Source organism: Eptatretus burgeri, chromosome 5 (assembly GCF_056783735.1).
Source record: "Eptatretus burgeri isolate ZD-2024b chromosome 5, Ebu_testis_v1, whole genome shotgun sequence".
NCBI classification, from domain to species: Eukaryota; Metazoa; Chordata; class Myxini; order Myxiniformes; family Myxinidae; genus Eptatretus; species Eptatretus burgeri.
The window spans coordinates 78214476-78232606 of record NC_140965.1 but is presented as its reverse complement, the minus strand read 5'-3'; the positions used below and the strand labels follow the sequence as shown (position 1 = coordinate 78232606).

At 41.0% G+C, this 18131-nt stretch overlaps 1 protein-coding gene across 1 annotated transcript in view; it reads left to right on the top strand.

Moving 5' to 3' along the window:
* The window catches only part of CDH23 (cadherin related 23), a 683120-nt gene that overhangs the window by 660035 nt on the left and 4954 nt on the right, over window positions 1-18131 (top strand). Inside the window, exons 65-69 of the mRNA XM_085883587.1 lie at window positions 3739-3818; window positions 4928-4968; window positions 9825-9888; window positions 10419-10551; window positions 12141-12263. Coding sequence (XP_085739713.1) covers window positions 3739-3818; window positions 4928-4968; window positions 9825-9888; window positions 10419-10551; window positions 12141-12263 — 441 coding nt within the window. The remainder of the gene's footprint in view (window positions 1-3738; window positions 3819-4927; window positions 4969-9824; window positions 9889-10418; window positions 10552-12140; window positions 12264-18131) is intronic.

Genomic DNA, 18131 nt, shown 5'->3' with positions numbered 1-18131 from the left:
CCCCCCACCCCTCGCACTGCCTTCAGCCTTCCCTTCCCTTCCCTTCCCTTCTCTCACGCTATCCTCCTCCACCATACAACTCTCCGGAGGTCGAGGAGAAGAGTATCAAGGAATGTGCCAATTGGCCAAATTATTATTATTATTATTATTATTATTATTATTATTATTGGGGGTTTTTTGCAGTGCTGCTCGGATCAATTCAGTTTTCATAATGCGATGAATTTCCAGATCGTGACAGGATAGCTGAGAAGTACGCATGCTTGCTCTTCGCTGTCTAGCCTGGGTTTGAATCCCGACTCAGTTATAAACTGTCATCCCGGTGTTTCACAGGCAGGATGATTCATTAATGTGTGTGCCGTCCTTCGGATGGATGTTCAGCTGGCGTCACATCTGCTGGAATGCCCCTCCTCCTCTCCCTCTCTCCTCCTCTCCCTCCCTTCACTCCACACTCCCTCACCCCTATCCCACCCCTCTCTCTCCCACCCTATCCCCCTCTCTCTCCCCCACCCTATCCCCTTCTCTCTCTCCCACCCCTATTGCTCATTCTTCCTTCCAGATCTTCAAGACAGCTGTTCACGACAATCTTAGATCATCCCCCATCCAAAGCCATGATATTTTCTCCACTAGTTAACCCCCCTCCCCCTCAATTTTGCTTCTGTATCCATCTTATCCTCCCCTTGCATTCTCCCCTTCTCAATCTTACTTGCACGTCCCTTGTTTGTCCCTCTCCCCTTTATTTTCTCCCACTGCCCTGCTGTTGGCATTTACACCTTCTCTTTCTGCTGTTCCTTTTGTTATTTTGCGTCCTAATCCATTCTGTGTTCCAGCTCTTCTACCAGCTTCGACTGTTTCCATAAAAAAGAAATTAATTTACTTTCATGGATATTTTCGCACAAAGTATGAATGGTTTTGATGATTTATTGATGTCCAAAGAGTAGAAATATGCCTATTCAATATGGTCAGGACTGGTGGTGTCCACTTTGGGGTTGCATACTCTGAACAACAAGTTCAGATGCAAAACATATCAGATCGGCATCACTTTTTGATTTTCTTCAAATATGTATCACTATCGATTCATATATTCAGTTCATTCTTGCAGTACATTGTAACAATAGTTATCAATTGTATGCAATTTATTCCATGCATTTCACAGATACATGATGCATACAGCAGCAGTTCTGTGAATTAACCTAGAAATATGTTTAGAAACAAATAATCACACATCATGATGTATAAAAACCATTTTACAGATAATAATTGTTACAGAGTGGAGAACCCGATTCAGGATACTGAGATATTTATTCCATAACATCAATGTACTCCAGGTTAGTATGATCCTTTGCCATGTTCAAAAACGAATGGCAATAATTGCACATGCTGAACATGCTCGTCATATATTTTTAATTCATTTCACCATAACATACCATAACATACCATAACATACATATCAGGTAGCCATCCATCCATCCATTGGGACCATACTCTGTGCAGAGCATTGGTGTTGCCAAGCAGTCTCCTTCGCTATTCGGCACAATCCTGGACAGGTCGCCACTCCAACACAGGATACCAGCAAGCTGCCACTCATTTTGCTGACCTCGGAAGGATGACAGGCACAGTCAACCCCACCTGGTATTAATTCCACAGCCGAGTGGGATCTGAACTCCGAGTGGGATTTGAACTTGGGATCCTAGGATCCCAAGCCTACCACCCTAATCATTAAGCCAACACCAGGCATATCAGGGATCACCTTCTGAAAATGAGTAATTACCCCATGCACGCGAAGAGAAAAGTGGGGTTGAGCAATTTGTTTGTATCTGTCTGTCCATCCGTCCATCTGCTTATCAGTTTATGATCGAGGAACAACTTATATTATTTAAAATGAATGTTATATTTTGAACATGAATAGGAAGACAAGTTTGCCGTTTTATTGTATTTTGGTTTTGAATTCATTCCGATCGTACATGCGCAGAGAGGAGTAAGGTAATATTTGTACTCTGCCTGCCTGCCTGGAAGTCAAATAAAATTGAAAATCATTCCAAACAGGAAACTTGCTGTTTTTAATGATGTCATAAAGGACACAAACAACAGGCACAAATAACGAATGCAACGTGTTAGATAGGGTGATGTAATAGACACTGTGTCAATGGCAGTAAACTTCCGGAATTAATTTACTTGTATGATCTTTATAATATTTATCTATCTATAATTCCAGCAATCTCTGTGTGTCTGTCTGTCTGTCTGTGACCGCTCTTTCTCGACAACCACTGGTCCGATCTAATTGAAACTTGCTAGTTATATTGCTGGGGACCTGAGTATGTGCCTTTTCAAGGTTTGATATTAATCGGACAAGTGGTTCCCAAGTTATGGCCATTTATTTACCAAACCAATGACAGGACACGTTGCTGCGTAAGCGTGGCCGATGGGGAAGGGGCGCCTTAGTTACCAATGACAGGACACGTTGCTTGGCGTTTTGCACCCACAGTATCTATCTTCCATCTATAATTCCAGCAAACTCTGTTTGTTTGCCTTTAAAAAGGTTTGAAATGAATCGGACAAGTGGTTCCCAAATTATGGCCAAGTTAGAGCGCGTTCCCCATTACGGGTTACAACGTACGGACTTCCGGATAGTGATGACTTACTGTATTCTAATAATTTCTTATGCACATTTATGGATAAACAATGCCCCAACCAGTCATTGTTTACGAGAGCGAAGGAATGGACTGTGTGGTTTTTGATTGTTTTTTTGTTGTTTTTTTTTGCACGCACAGCCACGCATGTACGGGCATGCACTAGTTTTCTTTAAATTGAATTATATACTTGAACACTGTAGAACACAAATTGCCTTCTCGTCACTTTCAAGAATCTCCAGTTTTGCAGTACAGTACTTGGACATGTTAAAGAATGTGGTGAAAAGGGTCACGTATAAGACTGCTTCAGTAGTGCTAAACTTCTGGATTTTTTTTTTAAACTAACTTTAAAATCATTATTTTATTTCCATTGAAGCATATACCTGAACACTGCGTGGGGTAATGTGTTTTATGAACTTTCTAGTTATGCTTTGTGTTTGTAAGCGCTTTAAGGCTGATTATTTATCTCAGCAATTACATAAACCAAAAATGAAGGAGTAAGACACTGGTATGCAAATATGAAGTGGGCAGTTCCCATAACCTGTAGAAAACGGTACAGCTCGAAAGATACTCCGCTGACTTTGGTATGTAGTATTAGTTGAAGTACCCGGCGTTGCCCAGAGAAAGTCAATGAAATGCAGGTATTCTGATAATTAAATTTGTGTTGTTGACAACAAATCATTACAACCTCAACATACAATCTTCATGAAACATATTACTGGATTGCTCCTGGGGAAAACCCAGGCAGTGTTTAAGCAACATACTCATTCGAGGCCTGAACACGGAGGTCGGAGATGTTATAATAAACCTGTGTAAAGCAATCTTTTTAATAACAGGCACTTGTGTAAACACTATGATAATTACATTTGTCTTGCTGACAAATCACTGCAACCTCAACTTACAATCTTCATAATACATATTACTCAATCACTCCCGGGGGGGGGGGGGGGGGATTAAAAACATGCAGGCAGTGTATAAGCACAATACCACTCCGCCGACTTTAGAATGTAGTCTGCATCATGATATAGTTAGTTTTATTTATCAATTAGTAATTAATTACGAATAAGGGCCATGTGAAACTGAAAAATTCTAACGAGTGTTTTCTCTGCAGATGGCTATTATTATTCTGGCAGTGCTCATGGTCCTCCTGCTTGTCCTGTTTGCAGTCATTATGTGGTACTCCAGAACCATGTGAGTATCAATGCTTTTCTGCTCGAGACCTAATAATGAGGAAATATAGCATTCATTAAATTTGCATTTCGTTTCATCAGCAAATCTTTTGCAGTATCTTTGTCAATATTCACACTTATTGTTGATTAGCAATAAAATCATCATCTGATTGTATTAGGACAATCATTGCACTTTGTTTTATCAACATCATCATCATCATTATCGTGTACCACGTCCGAAGCAGAGTCTTGTTGCTGCCAAAGCAGTTACTAGGCTACAATCCTGGTCGGGTCGCCACTCCAACTCAGGAAATCAGGACAGGAATTTGTAATTTGTTCAAGGTGTCAGCAATAGCTCACCTCCCCTTCACGAAAGACACTGTGGGATCTTTAACGTCCATCAACTAATGCCGGCAGACGGGACACCCAGTTTAATGGCCATCCAAGGACGGCACACACATTGATGAATCACTTTGCCTGTGAAACATCAGGATGAAAGTTTGTAGCTAGGTCCAATTCAAACCAAAATTCAATTCAAACCCAAGCGAGACAACTGAGAGGCGAGTGTTGTGTGTACCTCCAGGACATCCCTGCCAGACCCTGTTTTATTGTGACTTCATTAAGCTCACATCATCAACCATTTCATGACAACAACCTATCATTCGTCCTCATGCAATGCTGTATTTACACTCGCTTTTTTTTGCTGGCAAATAATGAGCAGCTCAAACTATTCAATTTGGAAAGGAATTATAATTAATTCTCCTTTTGTTTGTTATTGTTATTTTTATATCGATATTTGTGCAGAGTAAGTCTGTATTCACTTTTAAAGACCATCTCACACAACCCTTCACCAGCCAAAGCTTTCCCCTAATTTCTATTTTTGCAACGGAAAATTTAACATTCCATGTCAATGGTAACCAATACCAGTGTTAAATCAGAGGCCACATTTCCTGACGATGCATGAAAAACTACATTTGCAACTGCAGGGCTCTCAAAGCAAATGGAAACTCAGTACACAACCTTAATGAATTTGCGTAGTTACTAAGTGGCTGAAGTGCTCAACTCAGCACATGTGCATGCAAAAGCTGAAGGACAGGAATCCTAACACTGCACTTTTACTCTTTCCCTCAGTCATAAAAGAAAGCTCAGGGCCATTATGGCAGGATCACTTGGTGAGCTTCCTTACCTTCTTCACATATTGGACCTTTTTGTACTTGTTTATTGTTATCTCACACAGACACACACACACACACACACACACACACACACACACACACACACACACACACACACACACACACACACACACACACACACACACACACACACACACACTTCATGAAGACAACAAACCTAAAAATGTATCCCAAACTCACCTTGCAAATAATTTCCAAAAACAGGTGCGAATAGAAGATGCCACACAGGAAAATGAAACAGCAACAAATACAGCCCCAACAATTGCAAAAAAGACAAAAGAAAAATATAAAAAGAAATATCAACAAATATACACCAACAACTGGAGAATGACAAAAGAGCAGGAGAATACAAAAAAACAAAATTAAACAGATTGTGGATAGACCAAGAAGGCTCGTTGGAATGGCTAAGAAGAGGTGTCAGTTCAACTGGGATATAGAATGAATCGTAATGAATGCGCAAGATCAAGGACACTACACTAATGGATTTAAAAAGATGACGGGACTGAGCCAGACGGACAAGTGTAGGTTCTGCAACACAGAAACAAAGTACGAGCTACCTGCTATTGAAATCTTAAAAACATGTCAGAGCAGCTGTACACCCAAAGGCACAACAAGGTATGTAGAGTAATCCACTGGCACATCTGCAAAATCCTCAATATCCCAGTTTCAGAAAACTCATGGAAACATGAACCAAAAGCAATCACTGAAAACAAGGAAGTAACGCTCACGCATGACTTGATGATCCCATCGAGCATGAACATATAAAACAAAGAATTGTGACCAGACATCGCACTGAGGTACAAAAAGGAAAATAAGCCATTTTTAATTGAGGTGTCGGTACCCAGCGATTTTGGCCTAAACGCAGACATCGAGAAAATAATCAAATACCAAGATCTTAAAAATGAAGTGAAAAGAGCCGGGAAGCTGAAGAGCGCCAAAATTGTACCAGTGATCATTGAAGCAACGGGAATGATAAAAAAGAACCTTACAGAGATCTTAAACACCGTCGCTGGGAATAATAATAATACAAACAAACTGCAGTTGGAAGCTGCCCGAGGCTTAGTTAGGATCCAGAAAAAAAAAGCCCTTGGAACAAAACTTTGAGAATAAGAAAACTTCACAACTTGGTCCATGAATTGTGATCCCTTGCTGAAATGGAGGTGGGTACTTTGAGACCTGGGAGGACTCCGTTCCACCTTCTGAAACCGGCATATGTTGATAACAACCAATGACACACACACACACACACACACACACACACACACACACACACACACACACACACACACACACACACACACACACACACACACACACACACACACACACACACACACACACACTATTATGCCAGCTAAGAGCACACCTATAAGTCCTGCATTTGGACTCCATAGTAGGCAAGAGTTATGTAACCAGATGCAGTTTTAACAGCTTAAAACAAATCCCAGAAGGCATTAGCACAAACACAGTGACCCAAAAGTTATCCAAATTGACCGCCCTAACAATTTTGCCCTTTGTGGAGCATCCTCATGATGAGTGTAGACCTGAGAATCCTGCAAGCTAAAAGCCTGCCCCAACACCTTGTAGATGTCGAATTGGATGCAGGGTACCTTCCGATTCATAAACCCTAAACCATTTGGAGATTATTAGAGTCAAGCTCCAAAGGAGAGATTGGTATCCTTGCTCTGCAAATTGCATGTCCTGACATCCCATAGTTTTGTTATGGTGTTGGTGGCATTTCTGTGGCCATGAAGAAACATTTTTATGTGCACTTCATAGCTTGCAAACATGAGGGTCGATCAGTAACTCTGTGGCCTAACACTGAAAGCATTCTCTTGATGATTGTCGACCTGAGAACAAGGTGGAGAAGTTGCTGTCAAACCTCGAGTCAAATTCTGCAACCGGTCCAGACGGCATCAGCCCACGTGTCCTTAAAGTCTGCTCTTCTGCTCTTGCTCACCCTCTCTCTGTTTTATTCACCCTCTCATTTGCTCACGGTCATCTGCCATCTGCTTGGAAATCAGTAAACATTACTGCCCTGCATAAAAAGGTGCAAAAACAGATCCCTGCAACTACAGACCAATCAGCCTTCTCCCAATCATCAGCAAGGTTATGGAATCCATCATCACTTCAGACATTAAATTCTTCCTCTTCTCCAATGGACTGATTTTCAATCACCAATTTGGTTTCATGACAGGTCACTCCACCTTGGATATGCTGCTTCGACTCTCCCAACAATGGATGGAGGTCCTCAATGCCAGACATGAAATCAGAGCCATATCACTAGACACATTGTGTGCTTTTGACACGGTCTGGCACCCTGCCCTGCTCACCAAACTCTCTTCCTATGGTAGCCAAGGCCATCTCCACTCATGGCTCACAGACTTCCTGTCCAGGTTAGAGTTCCTCAAGGTAGCGTTCTGGGCCCTGTTCTTTTTCTGGTTTTCATCAATGATCTCTCCGACTCTCTGGAAAATCCTCTATTTCTCTTTGCTGATGACTCCACCCTCTGCCTTACCATTGGTCATCCCTCAGACCGACAAGCAGCAGCTTCTTTACTCACTGCAGATCTGGGTAAAAATCACAAACTGGTCCAAAAGTGGAACATGTCTTTCAATCCGGACAAATCTCACACTCTCACTATGTCTCTCTGAAAGGACCGATTAGAACCCCCCCCCCCCAATCCACTTTCTCAACAATCCTATGGAAGAAGTCCTTTCTTTCAAGCTTCTTGGTCTCACTAAGCCAGTCTCCGACTGGGAATCCTCCATCATGCAAAGTCCTTCCTTGGCCCACCAGAGCTCCTGACCACTTACAAGGCTTTCGTCTGCAGCCTGATGGAGTGCTGATCTCCCCTCTGGGCTGGTGTTCCTGCCTCGCACCTTTCTCGGCTTCATGCTGTGGAAACCAGGGCATTTCGGATCATTGGCATCTCCCCCAATGAGGCTGAGTCTTTGGGCCTCTCACTCTCTCACCACAGGCAGGTCAGTGGTCTTTCTGTCTTCTATCGTCCCCTCTCCAGTCTCGCCCCCCCCTCCCTGCTCTCTCTGCGATTTGTCCCCACCACATTTCCGCAGGGTGCTCAAGGTCTGCCAACAACCCCATTCTGGTAAAACTACCAAAATCACGAATCACTGCCCACCTTCACTCTTTCATTCCTCTTTTTTCCCCGACTTTGGAATAAACTCCCACACTCTGTTCAATCCCATTCTTCCCTCCAGGCCTTCAAAACTGTTGTTCGCCACCACCTCTTATCATCCCCCATCCAAATCCTCGATCTTTTATACCCCCGTCAATCCACCCCAAGCCCACCTCCTTCAAATTCCCTGCTTTCCTTCCTGAAAGTCCCCGTAATGTCCATCATGTATTCACCATGTTCCCCGCCCCATCCCTCTCCCTTCCACAGATCTCCTAATGTCTCTGTTCCCACTCCCGCCCCTCTTGTCTCATGCCCCCCTTGTCCCATGCCCCCCTTGCTGTGTGCTGTGTCTTAGCTCTCATACGAGCCTCGACAAGGTATACAAAAAAAAAAACAGCATCAGACAGAATTGAGCCAAAGCCAGATCGAGACAGGTACTCATGTACATGTACGAGACAGGTACACCAACAAAATGTTTTTGCACCAGACTGGTAGTGATGGATGAAACAGCTGTTCATTTATGCCTCAAAGTCATTGATCATCCTTCGAATAAGATAATCACATGGGAATGGTAAAACTTGGACCTGCAAAATACACTTGTGTTAGGAAAGATGAGAACATGGAATAACATTCAAGGGTGTATTTACGACATATCCTGCTCTGCCACGAATATGCGTGATGACAACTGCAGCCAGAAACATGAATTTATTGACCGTTTCAGTTTTTGGCCTAACAATGGCAAAACCAGGTCAGTTGGCATGGGGTACCTGTTGTTGGGTCACTGTATTTGTGCTACTGCCTTGTGGGATTTATCATTCAGCTGTCAAGACCACCTTTGGCAGCAACTCGGGATACTCTCGAGTCCAAAAGGTAAGCCATATAGGCCTGCTCGAAACTGGCTGAAGAACTTTTATGTTTGTATTCTAAATTGCAAGCAGTTTTAAAATAACAATTCCATATTGGATAATTGATTGTCATTTTTGAGTGATACATTTCAAAAAAGAAAACAAAAATAGATTATAATGGATTTCCAAACGGGAATACTATAGTAGGCATTTTGTACAAGATTGAACTTTTAAGATTTACCTTCTAAACGAAATAGAAGCAAATACAATAAAGATTATTGTGAAGGAATTGCTTGTGTGCTCACTTATAAGCTGTCTGCTGAAGGATTTTGCCCTCTCATGTCGACTCAGAGTAAAACTGCCCCCTTGGTGCTGGTAAGGGGGGGAAGGGGTGTTGCATCTCAAACCACATCTTCCTCTGGCTGGGGATCCTCTGGCCATTTGCATTTAGGCTGAGGACGTTAAAGATGCATTTTGTATTATTACCCTGACCATATTACCTTCCTTCAGATTAAATTGCATATGTAAATATGAAATTCGTATCGTTTTAATAGTGGGATTTTGATATGCAGATGAGGTCATACTCGGGGTGTGGATATGGCACAGGCATGATGGGCCAAATGGTCTCCTTTCTGTGTCCAGTTTTCTAATATATCCTTGTATGCTTTGCGTGCATTAGCATTTGGGCTGAAAAATGAAATTTGTCACTTTCACAACACCACTGCAAGCTGCATTGTGCATTTTCAATATCCTTTATTACACTTATGGAATAAATTGTGCTCAAAGTGAAGTTTAATAATAAAGTAAAAGAACAACAAACATTTTAAAGCAAGCATTGTGTCTTGAAGGTAACCAAGGCTTCATGGAAATTTTGGATAACGTTCCAAACACAAACAAGTATGCTGTCGAAGGGTGAGTATATCTGCCTTCGTTTTTTTTTCAACCATCTCTTTGCATTCTTCAAAAAGCAAGGATCAACGCACATGCCTAAATCGAGTCCCCTGCACGTCTCTCGTTTGGAATACTCAGACAGGGCACAATAACCTATTTGCCTTATGTCCTTGAGTGCTGTTTCTGCAGATATCGTTGGGGTTGTGGTCACTGAAAGCTATCTGGAAAATATTGTGAGAACGATTAGAATAGATTAACATTTAATGTGTAACTGACATCAAACAGAGAAAATTCCAAATCCAGCAGAAGCCTTGCTGACTGAGCCATAACATAGACCAACTCGTAGGTGTAGAAATGTGAGAATATTTTTTGAATAAAAGCATGACTGTTGGGATTCTATTAAATCACAGTCATTGTGCAGTACCATTATTCATTCCATCGATTAAACTTAAGGATTGAGAATTAACAAATTTCCTGTTGGGGGGGGGGGGGAGAAAAAACCCTCATGTCTTGGCTGCTCTTTACAAGTGCCTCATTCCTTTCTTGAACAGTGCCAATCCCGTTTGGTTGGATCCTTATTTTCGAGACATGGAGCTAACCCTTCAAGCAGAGCATGATGATGACCTGCCTGAGAACCTAAGTTCAATGACTGATCGTTGGGAAAGCCCTGTGCCTGTCACACATGTAAGGAAAGCACTGTTACGCAGAACCATGCACAATAGAGTGACAGAAAAACTAGACCAGAACAACTCTCATGCCCTAATAATCTAGTCCCAAATTTGGAAAAAGTGGCTCGAAAAGACAAATTACATGCACATCACTTTGCTCTAAATGTGCACATTCAGCATGCCACAAATACATTTTACTTTATTGGAGGTTTTAGAGGTAATCAAAAGCAATATTAATCAAAATAAAGACCAATTACATTTCATTGCATACATTGAAAAGAAGATTCACAGACATAATTCATTCCAAATTTAAAAAAGAGACCACTTTTTATGTGTACTAAATTACTGTATTCAGATGTATAATACTGTGCTATACATCTCCAAAAGCCATATTTGATACTTTTCTGTATGAATTGCTTTCTGCTTTTATCCATTGACCACATATCAAAAGTGAGATTAACAGCGTAGCTTTCTGGCCTCAAAACCGCACTGAAATAACTAAATATTGTTGCCTCGAAATGTAATAACTCCAATAAAGTAGGATGTGAGTGTTTGATCGATTGTCTTATTGCATACATGTACAAACATCAATATTTGTTGCTCTGATGAACATGTAATGCATGTTATACAATACATGTGCCTCATTCTATGATGAATATCAAGGGAAAAAATTGTGTGTGTGTGTGTGTGTGTGTGTGTGTGTGTGTGTGTGTGTGTGTGTGTGTGTGTGTGTGTGTGTGTGTGTGTGTGTGTGTGTGTGTGTGTGTGTGTGTGTGTGTGTGTCACTATAGGGGAGAGACGCAATCACCCGATGGGTAATGTGCTCGTGTTATTAAAATATGCATCAAAAATGCCTGTAAAACTCCTGACATACTTTTGTTGGTCACATTCCCTGTCTGTGTATCAGCCGTGCACAAAATGTGTCAGTCAATGTGAAAATGTCAAAAATCTTGGTATCGTTTTGCTGAAGTGATTATTTATTGTAATAAAATATTTTTTATGAATCAATTCACATGGACATTGTTAGGTAATCACAATATCTACAAACCATGGTGAATTCATCATTTTTATGAAATAAATATTCGATTTTATTCTATTACTGGAAACAGTACATTACGCAGCAACTGTATCTCAGATTGATGATTTATATGCTATTTTAAGGTGGCCATTTTGAATTATTGCAGGATAATAGTCAAACCTTGCTTCATTGTCACTGGGAATTCCAATAAAGAATCAGGCCAAAATTAAAAGTGCCCATAAGTGTTTTGAGGGAGTTGCAGTGGAAATGTATGCCTTCAATCGAGATTTTGGTAGCCATTTTGGATTTTTCCTTATAAAATCTTAACCATCAATTTTTCAACTTGGCAGACAGGAAAATTTGGTTCAGCCATCCAAAATGCTTTGAAAAGAAAAAGTATCTGCTAAATGTTACTCAAAAATGCCTGGCTGAGTCCCAACTCCTGAAATTGGGACTACATTATGTTATGTAACCCTACTGTATCTTAACTATGCTACATTCTCCAATGGTTTTCAAACCTTGAGTATAAAACTCTATAAACCATCTTCTCTCTTTTTGATCGGCTTTGCTTGCATTCTTGATGGCAGGGCACGTTTGGCCGGGAACCTGCAACAGCGAAACGTCGCGGTGACCATTACCTTCACACGGCCTTGCAGGAATATGACAACATCGCACGTCTTGGCAACATCATTAGGGAGGGTCCCATGAAGGTAACATTTTTCCATTTGGAAGGGACAGCATCTTTCACTTGACTTGAACATCATTACTTGTCAAAATCCCTGCAGTTCTTCCACTGGCTCTAATGTGTGCATTATATTTTGCAAAGCATGAATAATATTTTTTTATTATTAGTATTGTTAGTTTGTTTAGAAAATGCACGTCACCATGATTCACTGGATGATTTCGGTCTGTTTGCGTCATCACCCAGGCACAGATACATGACCGAAGAAGTGCCCCCATAGATTAGCAGTGCCCAAAGCAGTGCAGGTATTTAGAATTTGTCCAGGGTACCAGCACACATTGGCCTTCTCTTTTGGAAAGGTATATAACATCTGGTAATTATAATATTCATCATTATCATGAATAATAGTCATGGAATATAATACAGTAAGCCTTGGCATAAAGCAGGAATATCATGATGTGTTGAAGACCTGATAGTAGACATTGATACTGGGTATTGAAGACCTATGCTGTACCAGGTATTTTGTACTTTGGGGTCAAACATAAACAAGCCATTACAAAAGTGAAACTTATAAACAGTGGTTAAGCTGATGAAGGCGACAATGTTCACTGTATGCATGCTGAAAATTATGACAAACCGCAGCATAAACATCTATGAGCAAGCAGGCGAACTCTGGGCACAAACTATGTTTCACTTATGAGAACCACAAACATATCAATCCCATGATTGGAAACTGCAAAGTCTTCCAACTCATATGTTTAATAGTAGAAAGATTTCAATGACCATGACAACAACACACTGAGATTTGCTAACTACCAGATTTAGTAGTTGGGACAAATATAATATGGTGTGCTTGCGAGAAAGGTCCTATTATATCTATGAATACTGAGAATTGATTTTGTGCAAATGTCGTTTTGCATCATGGGTGTAAAAACAATGAAATGGTTTCGGTTTTAAAACATCATGAAACAGGTGACTGAATGAATTGTACCTCGAGATCAGGTTTCTGGTGATGAAGTTTGAGAATGTTCAGACGACAGTTTAAAACCTCTCACATCATCATAAAGCCAGGTGACGTTTCAGAAGCATCCAAATGTTAACTGACAACGTTCCTGCATCCGTACTTCTTACACATTTCAATAACAATCTGAGCTATCATTTTTGTGGGGTACAGGAATTGTTTCAGGAACACGATGTGGACTTTGTGATAGTTTCCAGGGAATTATAGTTTGGTTATACCAGTTAGATTAAGACCTTTTCACAACTGTTGGCTTTTTATCCATTTATGCTCAGATTTCCTGGGGGGGGGGAGGGGGGGCAATATCAGATATCGCTAGATATTCCCCAGCATCTTGTCAAATTGTTCCCAAGTTGTATAGCCATCATCGTTCAGACCAGAGGTGGTCCAAGACTCGAAAATACATGTGTATGAAAGGCATGTTCCTGTGAATTGAATTTTTTTTTGCTTGTGACTTTATCATCACTATGACTTTCATAGTTGATATTATTCTGTTAAGAAAGCTATGATTTAAAGTAAATTTATGAGGGTGTGTGTATGTTATATTTATATATATATATACTACCAGTCGAAAGTTTTAGAACCCCCATTTTTCCAGTTTTTACTGAAATTTAAGCTGTTTAATGTTTCAATTTACTCTGGAATTAAAGCATAGAACAAATAAACAATTGCAGATAAAAAACCGAAATCATGGAATCGTTTTGTTGAACAAAATTTAATCTAAATTTTTGACTCATCAAAGTAGCCACCTTTTGCAGATATAACAGCCGAACATACTCGTGGCATTCTTTCCACAATGGAAATCAAATATTGTTCGGAAAGTTCTTCCCAACACTGTTTCAGAAGTTCCCACAAATGTGTTGCACTTGTAGGTTGCTTGGCTTTCACCCTTCCGTCCAGTTCATCCCAAACCAGCTCGATGGGGTTTAAGTCTGGAGACTGTGCTGGCCATTCCATGATTTGAAGCCTACCGTCTTGTTCTTTTCTTCTAAGGTAGTTCTGACATAGCCTGGAGGTATGTTTTGGGTCATTATCTTGCTGTAGGATGAACCCCTGACCAACGAGGCATAGACCAGAGGGTATTGCATGGTGCTGTAAAATTCTGTGGTTGCCCTTTTGGTTCAGGGTGCCAGTCACTGTGCAAGTCACTGACTCTGGATCCAGCAAAAGAGCCCCAGATCATCATGCTTCCTCCTTCATATTTGACAGTTGGTGTCACACATTGAGGAACCATCCTTTTGCCAACTCAACGGCATACAAAAACCCTGCGTGATGAACTGAAGATTTCAAATTTTAATTCGTCGGCCCATAAGACCTTCCAATTTTCAGGAGTCCACTGATGATGCTTCATGGCCCAGGAAAGCCTCTTTTTCTTATTTTGCCATCTTAGCAATGGCTTTCTTTCTGCCACTCGACATGGCAAACCTGCAGCTCGAAGTCTTCTCTTCACAATTGAAACTGAGACTTCCTTACTTGCCTTTTTCCAAGTTTCCAAGTGCCTTTTGATGGTGAAGGAAACTGTACTCACTGATACCTTGGCTTGCTTTGCAATTTCTCTAAAGGAAAGACCTACACGTTTAAGGGTTACTAGATGACCCGTGAACCCATTGGGTTCCCGTTGTGACAGCGGTTGATGAAAAAAAAAAAACAACACGACATTTTAAGATTATTTAGTGGTCAAACTTTAACTTGAAAAAAATTTGAGCATTTACCTCAGGAGTCATCATTCAATAAAGCACGCGTTTAATGACAACATTCTTGGTTGATCTCTCATCCTTCAAGAATACTTTGACATTTTCCTTCACCTTTCCTTGGCTGAGAGCCACATTCAGTTGTCTATTCTGAAATACCGGTTTCTCGAGGTATATCAACACATTCTCCATGGTTTGTCCTTGCGCTTTATGAATCGTCATGCCAAAACTTGACTGAATCGGGAATTGACTCCGCTTAAGAAGAATGTCTTCGCCTTCTGTCAAATTGAGCGTTATCTGAGGAATCGTAACAATCTCATCTTTGAAGGCTCCAATGTTGATTTTTGCAACGATAAGATTATCGTGTAGCTCTTCCACAATCATCCTCGTTCCATTGCATAGCCTTGGGGGTTCCAAGTTTCTTATTAAAATGATTGGAGATCCTTTTTTCAACTCCAATTTGTGTTGTGGTAATCCAGAGATCTCGACTGAATCGAGGAATTCTGTTGGAAAGTGAGTAGCATTCGTTCCCTCAGTCACAGCATTAAAATAAAAGTACTCCCTGATTCCAGGGAAGCATCTGATACATGTATAATTGATGTTTCTCATCATATCGTTGAGCGGAATCAAGATACAATTCTTGGAGAATAATTCAGCAGGATTGTCGAATGTGGGGTAGATAAAATCAACACAATCCTCCATTGTTCTTGCTTATAGAACCATGTCCTCTGGCATTTCAATTTCATCGTTTTCATTCTTTGAAATCCTGTCTTCTCCAAGTTGCAACAAAAATTGAGAATAGTTGCATTCTCCCTCTCTCAATCGCATATTTCTCTTCAATTGAAACTTGGTGAAAGTTCTCCACAAGGAGGATTTTTTGATGCAGGAATTCTCAACATCAGCATCATTTCCCTTTTTCACTACAGGAAGGAGTTGTTGAAAATCACCACCACAAATGGTAAGAATTCTGCCTAAAGGCTCATTCTTCCCGCATACATCTTGAAGAGTTCTGTCCACTGCTTCAAAGCTCTCCCTCCTAATCATCGGGCACTCATCCCAAACAATGAGTTTCACTTTTTGGATCAAATCTGCCGTGTTGGAGTTCTTCTCAACGTTGCACAATGTGTTGTCGGTCACTTTGAGGGGTATTTTGAATCGAGAATGTGCAGTTCTTCCACCAGGCATTAATGTAGCTGCTATCCCAGAGGATGCCACAGCAATAGCAACTAAACATCACCGTCACCTCTAACTTTGGAGAGGATCAGATTGGTGAGAAATGCCTTTCCCGTTCCTCCTGGTGCATCAATAAAAATCATTGAAGGAAGATTCCTTTCCAAGCAGTTGCACACATGGTCATACACTGCTCTTTGCTGAGCATTCAGCAGAGGCTCCTTCTCTTCAACAAATTGCTGTTGTTCAGGTCTATTGTATTTCAATTCATGCAGTAATTATGGATTGTCACCATCAAGGTTCATCCTTCCATTTCTTGGTCGTGGCAAATCAAAGTTTTCCAGTGTTTTGTTGCAATTCTGAAGCTTGTCTTGAATAAACAACAGAGTTTGATCATGATGTCTCTCATCAATCATGATATTTGGATCACTGATTGTTCTCCGTTCTCTTTGAAGGTAATCTTCAGACATTGAATTCTTGAAGCGATCCCATAATTGTCGAGGATTGTTGATGTCAGTATTCGTTAGCAAAACAACAAACAAATCTCTCATTGCACTGGGGAGTCTTGTCCTCTCAACATCTTCCATCGTTTGTTGCCAATGGTAGTCAGCTTGCAACAAACCTCTTTCTCTGCAGACGTCTTTGAAGGAAGGAAGAATATCTCCATCATGTGTCTTCAATGAATCGAAGGATACTGGCCCTTTGACGTGATGGAGAAGCAGTCTCAAGTAGTAGAGGTCACCACATCTTGGAGAAACGGTATGCACTCGTCCCAGAACGTTGGCTTCAAAAATACCAGGAAAATCTTCCACTCTCTTCCCAACCTTCCTTCTTTCCCATTTCTTATTGTTCCATGTGTAAAATCGGGTACATCAGCGTAGTACAGTGTTCTTGCAAATGGATCTCAAGAACACAGTTCCATGAATTCAGTGAAAGTCGTTCTCGCCATATCATTATTATTCACCTGCTGACCAGCATTGATTCTGATAAAAACTCGTTGTTCTTGTGGTAGATGTACCTGGAGTCGAATGACAGCGGGGTCTCTCTCATGAATTGGAAATCCAAGAATTGATCCCACTGCTTCTGATGGACGAATGTATCTGCCAGGCAAGTACTGTGAAATTTCATCATCTCTGTTAACTCCAAAAACTGCTTGATCACTCCCCTTCAATGTGTACTTGATCACGTATTTGATCGACTTTACAGAGGAGCATATTTCAACGTTGATGTGACATTTCAACAACTTCAATAGTTGAGCATTATAGGGCACCACCCAATCAGAAGTTATAGGTCGATTCTGGCATCCTTCTTTATGTCCCTGAAATCCTCCCATATCTAGAGATCTCCTGTACAGAGGATATGAATCATCTCCACACCTTGTCCTCTCGATAAATGGCTTTGGGAATCTCTTACTGCAACTTCCATTCTTCCAACATGGAGTGGTGTTGTTGCGGTACGGTACATGAATCATGTGCTTCAGTACCAATTCATGCAGCTTAGGATCTACTGGCGGGTCTGGTATTTCAGCTTGCGCTAATCTGTCAAAATTTTGTGGTCTTGGCTTACTCACTTCGTCAAGCCACAGCAGACAGTGCAAATGAGGCAGGCCTCTCTTCTGATATTCCACAGTTGAGGCGAAAGCCATTCAGTTCCCAAAGAGGCCATCTGGTTCAGTGAGGTACTTGATGAATAGCTTTCTTTTCAGATCGAATACTCTTGCAATCAAGTCTGGTCTATCACATGACTGCTGATTCAGAAAGAGGTGCTGTCGGATTTCAGGCCAGTTTGGATTTCAAGTCATCATAATGAAGAACGAAGCATTGCTATACTTCCGAACGTGCATCATGCCATCCTGATATCGTTCCATCATGTATCTCGGTCCACCGACAAATGTTGAGGAAAGGATGATGCGCTTTCCGACGTTTTCTAAATCATCCTTATCTTTTAATGCATCCGTCAGGCCTCTGTAAGTTGTTGATCTCAACGATGCTTGATTCATGCGAATATAATTGAGCCG